The 10,297-nt window shown below is 37.9% G+C and overlaps 1 protein-coding gene across 1 annotated transcript; it reads right to left on the bottom strand.

Moving 5' to 3' along the window:
• Window positions 1-9,137: 9,137 nt before the first annotated feature.
• Window positions 9,138-10,070, bottom strand: LOC114041958 (olfactory receptor 2W3-like). Its single transcript, XM_027860658.1, has one exon. It carries the CDS (start codon window positions 10,065-10,067, stop codon window positions 9,138-9,140), a length of 930 nt encoding a protein of 309 aa, XP_027716459.1. The 5' UTR covers window positions 10,068-10,070.
• Window positions 10,071-10,297: the final 227 nt, after the last annotated feature.

Genomic DNA, 10,297 nt, shown 5'->3' with positions numbered 1-10,297 from the left:
TGAAGTGGGGAGAGAATCTAGGCAGGCAGACCCGTGAAATAAAAGTCTCTGAACACAGACAAAACTGTCTCCCCATTTTCTCCTGCCCTGAACCAAAACCCGAATCCTGAGTGGCAATGGCAGACTTACCCATTACCACTTGTGATCAATAATTAGTGCTCCTTAGATGCCTTGCCATACACAAAAACCACAGTTGTTTAAAAAAAATAGAAGGAAATAAGCATTTCAAAGTCTATACCTACCAAATTTAGGATAAAACTGAAAGGCATCACAAAAGTTAAGGGCATTTCAATAAGGAGCCTGAAAAGAGGAAGGATATTGAAAAATGAGGAGGCAGGTGAGAAAAGGAATCAATACAACAAACTAGTGGTAGTGAGAGAAGAAAATCCTATTAAAAATCTCCCAAAAGGAAAATTCTACAATAACATTTTATAGACTCACCAGAAATGACAGCAGCATTGTACAAAAAAGTAATGAATAGAATTAAAAGAAGGAGTAATGATGGATATTTAGTCAGAAATTAGAGCTTTATGGGAGACATTAATAAAAAAAGAGAGGACAACTTTGAATAGATAATATAAAAAATCTACCAAAAATTATATGGTATGAAAGAGACAGAAAATTTGAAACACACACAAAAACCCCACAGAGGCATAAGAATTATTATTTGAATAAAATAAAAGGATACTAAGATTAGAAGAATACATTAGAACTCGATAAGCCAAGGAAACTGGCTAGACAGAGAAGATAAATGGATAATTTTGATTAAATAAAATTGATAAGTTTTTGTACAAATGAAACCAATTCAATTAAAAGTAGAAGAAAAAGAGTTAATTAGGAAGTAAAAGGTTACAGCATTTTTTTTCCTCATAAACTACTCAGAATCAAGATACAAAAGTAACTGATTCAGATTCAAGTGCTATTTCTTGATAAATAAATTTTTTTCATATCATTATTCTTCATTTTTATTTTTAAACATTTCAATTTATTTTTTATCTTTAAATGATTTTCATTTTGAATTTTGAGTTTTAATTTTTTCCCTTCTCCCACCCCTTCTATGCCATTGAGAAAGCAAGCCATATGCTCTCAATTATACTTGTGAAATCATGCAAAGCATATATCTACATTAGCCATATATTTAGCAAGAAAGTTACACTTTAATTTGCACTCAGAGTTCATCAGTTCTCTCCTCTCGAGGTGGATAGCATTTTTTTCATCATGAGTCCTTTGGAAATGTCTTGGATCATATTATGGATTAGAGTAGACAAGACTTTCACTGCTTCAAATGTACATGAATGAGTCATTCCTCAATAGATAAATTGATATGAAGAGACAGTTTTCAAAGGAAGATATCAATACTCATCAAATCACATGACTATCAATAATCACATGAAAAAATGCTCCTCAAATTAGGTAAATGCAAATTATATGGATCAGATTAGTAAAGCTGAAAAAAAAGGAAAATGATAATTGTTTGAAGGGTTTACAGGAAAATTGGCATACTAATGCACTTTTGGTGGAGTAGTGAATTTTATAGCCATTCTGGAAAGTAATTTGGAATTATGTCAATTCATAAGCTATGCATGCTTTTTACTTAGTCATGTAAGACTTGAAAAAAGCCAGGAGGAAGAGATGAGGAGAGAGAACATTTCAGGCATGGGAGGCAACCAGTGAAACTGCTCTGTCTAGAGATGGATTATTCCGTTTAAGGATCAGTAAAGAAGACAGTGTCATTGGATCACAGATTATGGGTGGGGAGATTGGCGGAAGGAATATAAAGTGTAATAAAGAACAGCTAGGTGGCACAGTGGCTAGAGGGTCAGTTTTGGAGTCAGGAAGACCTGAGTTGAAATTTGCTTCAGACACTTGCTAGCTATGTGATCCCGGGCAAGTCACTTAATTCTGTTTGTCTCAGTTTCCTCATCTGGAGAAAGAAATAGCAAACACTTCTAGTATCTTTGTCAAGTTAAACGCAGATGGGGTCACAAAGAATTGGAAATGACTGAATGACTGAACAACAAAGTGTCAAATGGTCACCTGCTCAGAAAGAATTTATAGAAGAATTTAAAAAAGACTTTAAAAATCAAATGAGAGAGAATGAGGAAAATTTTTTAAAAAAAGAACAATCTAAGAAAAACAAGAAAATTATGAAAAGAAACAACCAACTGGAAAAGGAGATCCAGAATCTTTTTTAAATTATTGTTATTAATTTATTTATTTTAGTTTCCAACATTCACTTCCAAAAGATTTTGAGTTCCAATGAGATATTTCACATTGTCTTCTATTTTTTCATTCTTTTAGATTTGTTTTACAGTGTCTTGATTTCTCATAAAATCGCTAGCTTCCAATTGCTCCACTCTAATTTTTAAGGAAGTATTTTCTTCAGTAAACTTTTGGACTTCCTTTTTCATTTGACCAATTTTGCTTTTGAAGGCATTCTCCTCATTGACTTTTTGGACCTCTTTTGCCATTTGGGTTAGGCTATTTTTTAAGGTGTTATTTTCTTCAGTATTTTTTTTTGGGTCTCCTTTAACAAGCTGTTGACTTGTTTTTCATGATTTTCTTGCATCATTCTCATTTCTTTTCCCAGATTTTCCTCTACTTCTCTTATTTGTTTCTCAAACTCCTTTTTGAGCTCTTCCACAGCCTGGGACTGATTCATATTTTTCTTGGAGGCTTTTAATGTAGGAACTTTGACTTTGTTGTCTTCTTCTGGTTGTATGTTTTGATCTTTATCATCAAAGAAAGATTCCATGGCCTGACTTTTTTTGTGCAGTTTTGTCATGATCCCAGCCTATTTCTTGAGTTTTAAACTCTTTGTTAAGGTAGGGGTCTGCTTCCAGTGTGGTGAATGCACTGTTCCAAGCTTTAGGGGTTTTGTGTAGCTGTTAGCAGAGATACTTCTAGGGACCTGTAAGTTTTCAGTTCTTCCAAGGTGGTATGATCAAGGGCAAGATGTTTACTCCTTTCCTGGCCTGTGCTCTGGTCTATGAGTGGCTACAAGCAGTCTTTTCTGCTTTGGAACTGTGAGAAGGATTCCCTCTCCACCACCACTACAAGCTCAACCACGCCAGCACTCCTTTTCACCCCAGGATCGCCACCCAGAACTGTGACCCAGATGCAAGCACAGGCAAAGCAAGAGAATCCTGACTCAGCACCAGCAAAGAGATCCCTGCAATCCCCCTCTGACCAGCCACTGGATTCAGTGTTTACAGCTGTAGAAGAGCAAGGGATCTGGTTACAGTTCCAGGGCCAAGAGAAGAACTAGCATTTGAAGCTGCAGAAAAGCAATAGCACATCCTGGGTAAAGACCAGAGTTCAGACCAGTAGAGCCTTGACCACACCTCATCCCAGATCACACCACCTTGGAAGCATAGAAAACTTGCAGATCTCTTAATTTGCTCTGAAAATAACAGCACACAAAAGCCTGAAGCTTGGGACAATGCTTTCTCACCCTCAGATGAACAGAGCCCAATTTCAACGTAAAGGTCAAAGTCAAGAAATGTTAGAAAAATGAGAAAACTAGAAAAGAACTTGACCACAGACAACTTCTATGGTGGTAGGGAAGATCAAGACACAAACTCAGAATAAACAATGTGACAACAGATATGAACAAAGTCTGAAAGAAAAATGAAAATTGGAGATAAGCCCAAAAAGAATTCCTGGAAACGTTAAAGAAAAAGGTACTAGAGGAAAAATTGAAAAGAAAAATGAGAGCTCTCCCCCAAAACCCTCCAAATACCTGTAAAAATGACTCTAAACAAATTCTAAAGCAGCAGAACCCACAAAAAGACAGAATGAAACAAATTTATAGCCCAAGACAGCCTGGATGGTTGATTGCAAAGGGTTATTGTGCCAGGTGGGGAGAGGAGCGCAGTTCAGCATGGGCACACAGACAAAACAGGCCTCAGCAAACCTGAAGCCAGCCTCAGAGGACTGAATTGTGGGCAACTGTGGCAGATTCCAGACTTCTCAACCCATGAACACCAAAGACAATTTAGAAGGTCAGTGGGAAAAGTCTGTGACTGTGGTGAGAGAGAAGCCTGGTCCCAGCTCCACTCCTTGAACTCAGCCTCAGGGCAGTGGCTGCTTCTAGAGCTTCTGGCTCACAGACTGAGGGGGAATCAAGTGGCTAATCAGAGGAGGATTGCAGGGATCTCTCTGCTGGTGCAGGATTCTCTTGCTTTGCCTGTGCTTGGATCTGGGTCACAATTCTGGGAGACGATCTTGGGGTGAGGAGGAGTGCTGGCATGGTGGAGCTTGCAGTGGTGATGGAGAGGAAATTCTCACAGTTTCAAGGCAGAAAAGAGTGCTTGTGGTCACTTATAGACCACAGCACAGGTCAGGAAAGGAGTAAACACCTCACCCCTTATCATACCACCTTGGAAGAACTGAAAATTTACAAGTACCTAGAAGTATCTCTGAAAACAGCTGCACAAAACCCCTGAAACTTGGGGTGGCACATTCTCTACACTAGAAGCAGACATCTACCTTAATAAAGAGTTTAAAACTCAAGTAATTGGCTGGAATCATGAACAAACAAAGGCACAAAAAAAAAGTCAGACCATAGAATCTTTCATTGGTAACAAAGAAGATCAAAACATACAACCAGAAGAAGACAACAAAGTCAAAGCTCCTACAGGAAAACAGAAGGGGAAGGGGATAAGCGAAGGGAGGGGGAGATAGAAGGGAGGGCAGATTAAGGGAAGGGGTATCCAGAATGCATGCCATCTTGGGGTGGGGAGAGGGATGAGATGGGGAGAAAATTTGGAACTCAAAATCTTGTGGAAGTGAATGTTGAGAACTAAAAATAAATAAATTAAATACTTGGAAAAATAAAAAAAAGCAACAACAATAAGTAAAAAAAAAAAAGAAAAAGAAAGAAAAGAGAAATGAGAGTGACACCTGAGAATAAAAAGCTTTATAAATGGATCACAAAAATATTGAAATAACGCCTTAAAACATCAGAATAGGCCAAATGGCAAAAGAAGCACAAAAATCCATTGAAAGAAGAACTCCTTGAAAAGCAGAATTGGCCAAAAGGGAAAAGAGGTACAGAAGCTCAATGAAGAAAATAATTCCTTAAAAATTAGAATGGAGCAAATGGAAGCTAATGACTCCATGAAATTTCAAGAAACAACCAAACAAAGTCAAAAGAATGAAAAAATGCAAAATGTGAAATATCTCATTGGAAAAACAACTGACCTGGAAAATAGATTGAGGAGAGATAATTTAAGAATTATTGGATTACCTGAAATCCATGATAATAAAGACACCTTAGACATCATATTTCAAGATATTATCAGGGGAAACTGCTCTGATATCTTAAAGCCATAGGTAAAATAGAAATTGAAAGAATCCACTGATCACCTCTTGAAAGAGGTCCCAAAATGAAAACTCACAGGAATATTATATCCAAATTCCAGAGCTCTCAAGTCAAAGAAAAAAATACTTCAAGCATCCAGAAAGAAGCAATTAAAATACTGTGGAGCCATATTCAAGATCACATAATAATTGGAGGGAAAAATCACAGTAATCATGACTGTGAATATGAATGGGATGAGTTCACCCATAAAATGGAAATGGATAGCAGAATGGATTAGAAACCAGAATCCAACAACATATTGTTTACAACAGACACACACTTAAAACAGAAAGGAACACAGAATTGAAATAAAGGGCTGTAGCAAAATCTAATAGGCTTCAGCTAAGCTAAAAAATAAAAAAAAAAAAGCTGGCATAGTAGTCATGATTTTAGAGAAAGCAAAAGCAAAAAGAGACCTAATTATAAGGGAAAATCAGGGAAATCACATTTTGTTAAAAGGTACAATAGACAATGAAGTAATATAAAATTTTTTTACAGTAAGTTTCTTTGATGAAGACCTCATCTCTCAAATATATCCTGAGTATAGAACTGAGTCAAATTTATAAAAATAAGAGCCATTCCCCAATTGGTAAATGGTTAAAACATTTAAACAGGCACTTTTCAGAAGAAGAAATCAAAGCTATCTACAAGTCATAAGAAAAAAAACACTTTAAATCACTATTGATTAGAGAATGACAAGTTAAAACAGCTCTGATGTATCACCTCACACCTATCAGATGTGACAAATGCTGGAGAGGATGAGGGAAAAATAGGTACAGTAATGAACTATTGGTAAAGTTGTGAATTGGTCCAACCACTCTGAAGAACAATTTGGAGCTAGGCCCAAGGGGCTATAAAACTATGCATAAACTTTGACTTAGCAATATTACTACTAGGTCTGTATCCCACAGAGATACAAGAAAAATGGGGAAAAAAATACCTGTATGTACAAAAATAGGCAGCTCTTTTTGTGGTAAGAAAGAATCAGAGATTTAGGGGATGCTTATCAATTGGAGAATGGCTGAACAAGGTGTGGCATATGATTGTGATGGAGTAGTATAGTGCTGTGAGAAAAGACTAAGGAAATGGTTTCAGAAAAACATGGCAAGACCTATTTGAACTGATGCAAAGTGAAGTCAGAAGAATTGGGAGATCATTGTACTGAGAGAAATGATTGTTTTTCCATTATTTTAATAACCAATTATCAAATTAGGATTAAGGCTTTTTTCTATTTCCTCATTCAGGGACCAGTAGCTGTAGACCAGTCCATGCTGATAGAAGAGATCACTCAAACCCTTAGGGAACATGCTCCTTGATCTTAGGCAGGACCCTATCCAACTAAAAAACTTTATTTCTGCTTAGAGTGTAAACAGAATCTAATATAGGTGCATACTAGCCCTAAAGCATTAGTCTATGTCCCTGTAGTTCTCTCCTCCCCATTGGAGTTTAGAATGACCTAGTTCATGAAGGAGAAAACCAATCAGAGTGGTCTGGGTAGAGATAGATTCTTTTGTCTAGATTGCTGGAGGTAGTTAAATCTCATGAGCAAGTCACTTTCTCAGCAGGAGGATCCGAAGGCTTTCAGTCTTCCTTATTTTAAAGTCCATCCCCTCTTTATTATTCACTAATCAAGGTTGATTTTCATCTGTCAGAGGCACCCCTTTTTCTAATGGTATTTAAGCATTCAGTGATCTCCATAGTTTTGTCTTTGGTTACCAAGAGAAACCACTGACCATCATTGATTATCAGCTAGTCTAATTACCAAATTGATTATTAATTACCCAGAAGCTCTCCCAGGCTTTTCATTTGTCTCAATACAGTAACAGCAATGTAATAGTAATTATCAACTGTGAAAGACTTGGGTATCCAAGACAATTCTGAAGGACCTCTTGTTGAGGTTTAAGGGTTATGGGGTGCTGGGCCCCCAAAATCAGAACACATGGAAGAATTTGACTCAAGCCTTCTTTCAGCCAAAGATAAGGTTTATTAGAACATTTGTCATATTGGGCAGACTCTTGAGGAGTCTGAACATTAGTAAGCTATTGGCTAGATTATAAGAATCTGAGCAGTGGCTAGATTTTAAGAATCTAAGCACCTTAATGGAAACAAGATGGACCTTATATACAGAAAGACTGTGGGAGGGATCTAGGAGTGGCCAAGTAGTCTATGAGGTAATAGAATTCCAAGGACCTGGACCTTATGGCCGAGGGAGAATGGAGCCTAGCTAGGATTAAGGGTGGGAAATGCCAAGGGCCATAGAGAGGTAAGACAATGGAGGGCTAGGCAAGGTTAAGGGTAACAGAATTGGGAGATTGGGTGTAGCCACAGTGAAAGGCCAGTTGATGGGATTATAGTCTCAGGTGAAAGCCAGAGATTTGGCCTTGTGGGAAAGTCCAGGGTTTTTCCTTTTTGGGGTCTAGCTCCCATCCTCATCACTATGATGAAAAATGCTATCTACCTCCAGAGAGAGAACTGATGGAATCTAAATTTAGATCAAAACGACCTTACAAATAAATCTTATAAATGACCTTGATTCCTCTGATTTTAGGACCTCAAAGAAAGATTTTGTATATTTGCTACCTAGATTTAGTAGTAGTGTCATTCTTCAGGTTGTTGTTTGTGAGGTCCTGATTCGTAAAAGCCATAATACACAGTAAGAGGTGAAAGCCGTAAACTTAAACTCTGTGAAAGGTGGAAGTCCAGACATGGTGACCTGTTTAAAATCATAATTTAGACACTGAATAATAACTTCAATACTGTGACTGGTACACAACTGGTACATGAACAGTATCCAACCTTGGGCGCCTGGGCATTTACTCAACAGCACTGGGTAAATGCCTGAATGTCTGAAAACTGGGTTTGTTATCAAGTATAAAGTAAAATATTAGCCAAAACATTAACTAAGCAGAAAACCCCCAAATATCCACCAATCCACAGTGAAACACCCTATGCTGCCTCCTCCCTTTATCTTATTTCTATAATTAGCATAGGGATTTTTTTGGGTTTAAGTGAGGATCTACTGAATCATCTGGCAGCTGCTCCAGGTTGCCCCTGTTTATAAATATTCATAATGATTGATTAAACTCCTATAATCAATCTGGAGCCTCTTGGACTCTTCCTTTGGTATCAAACTCATCCTACTAACCATGGAAGGCACAGGGTTCCCCAACCAGGGGAACTGCAGACCTTACATTGTTGTTGTTTGTCCTTCATTCTCAAAGAGGACTTAGTAGTTATGTTACTCTGGTCAAGTTCTGAAGTCACTTCATATACCTGCCCCGCCTACCTTCTAGACTTGTGAGGATCATATGAGATGATATTTGTGAGCAAGATTTAATAGAAAGAGCAATGGACTTATCATCTATGAGGATATATATATACATATATATACATATATATACATATATACACATACATACATATATACATATATGTGTGTATATATATACACACATATGTGTATATATATGTGTATATATATATATTATGAGGAGATTTGATTTAATGGTCTCTTCTAACTCTAAATCTATAATCTTTAAATTCTTTGTATAAAGTAATACCTCATAAGCCTAAGAGGAAAAAAGTAATCATTATAGAGCTGTCCCATAGACCTATTCAGCAAAAACAAAGATCATATTATCATGAATTATTGCCATTCTCAAATAGCTTTCAGGATAAACATTCAGTGGATTCTGAGTGAAGAGCTCATTCAGTGTCTCTATCATTGGATTTAACCTTAGGGATATGGACTGTTTTGTGATTATTCAACCTCTTAGCCTCTCTCTCTCCTCACCAGTCTTCTGAGTGCCCCTTTTACTTCCTTGTTCCTCAGGGTATAGATGAGGGGATTGAGGCTAGGAGTCAGCAAGTTGTAGAAGAGAGTAAGGAATTTGCCTTGGTCTTGGGATGAATTGTTCCCTGGCTGCATATACATATAGATGATGTTTCCATAAAAGAATGAGACCACAGTGAGGTGGGATCCACAGGTGTTAAAGGCCTTCCTTCGTCCAGCCGCTGACTTGATCCTGAGAACTGTTCGTGTTATGTACCCATAAGAGACCAAAATTAAGGACAGTGGCAGAAGAGTAAAGCAGCTGGCCAAGACAAACACTGTACTTTCAATGAGTGTGGTATCCACACATGCCATCTTGATCATGGCTGGCATCTCACAGAGGAAGTGGTCCACTTCATGCCATCCACATCGGGGCAGTGTCAGTGTCACAGGGGACATGGCCAGGGAGTTGGCAATGCCACTTAGCCAGGCAATGGCTACCAGCTGCAAACAAAGCTGGGGATGCATAACGACCATGTAGTGGAGGGGTTTGCAGATGGCAGTAAAGCGGTCATAGGCCATGACAGCCAAAAGTATACATTCAGTGCCACCTAATGCTAGAAACATGAAAAGCTGGATTGCACAACCTGTATAGCTGATGCTTTTGTCTGAGCCACCAAGGTTAAACAGCAGCTGGGGAACAGAACTTGTAGTAAAACAGATGTCTAGAAAGGAAAGGTTGGTGAGGAAGAAGTACATTGGTGTCTGCAGATGAAGGTCCAGGCGGGAGACCAGTATGATGATGGCATTGCCTACTAAAGTCAGGAGGTAGAAGATCAGAACCACCACAAAGAGGACCAACTCTAGTCTGGGTCGATCTGAGAAGCCCAGCAAGATAAATCTCTCTAGGGAGCTTTCGTTGCCTCTCATCGTAATTATTCCACACATCTCATCTGAAAAAGGAAAGAAATTAGAATGATTCTGGAATTTCTGTATGAGAAATTGTTTAGGAAATTCACCTTTAGAGTTAAATTAGTGTCCTTCTAAAACCATTTCAGAAAAATAATGAGCTCACCTATGTTTAAAGAACTTTGGAAGAGATGCCATAACTCTAACTTGATCAAGAACTAACAGAGTTCTTTATCAGGATGTTTTTCCTG

This window comes from Vombatus ursinus, unplaced genomic scaffold, assembly GCF_900497805.2.
Source record: "Vombatus ursinus unplaced genomic scaffold, bare-nosed wombat genome assembly UNPS02014230.1, whole genome shotgun sequence".
NCBI lineage: Eukaryota > Metazoa > Chordata > Mammalia > Diprotodontia > Vombatidae > Vombatus > Vombatus ursinus.
This window is presented reverse-complemented; position numbering and strand designations above follow the sequence as displayed.

Excerpts from the sequence above, each read along its gene's own strand:
- LOC114041958 (XM_027860658.1), bottom strand. The coding sequence starts at position 10,067 with ATGAGAGGCAACGAAAGCTCCCTAGAGAGATTTATCTTGCTGGGCTTC.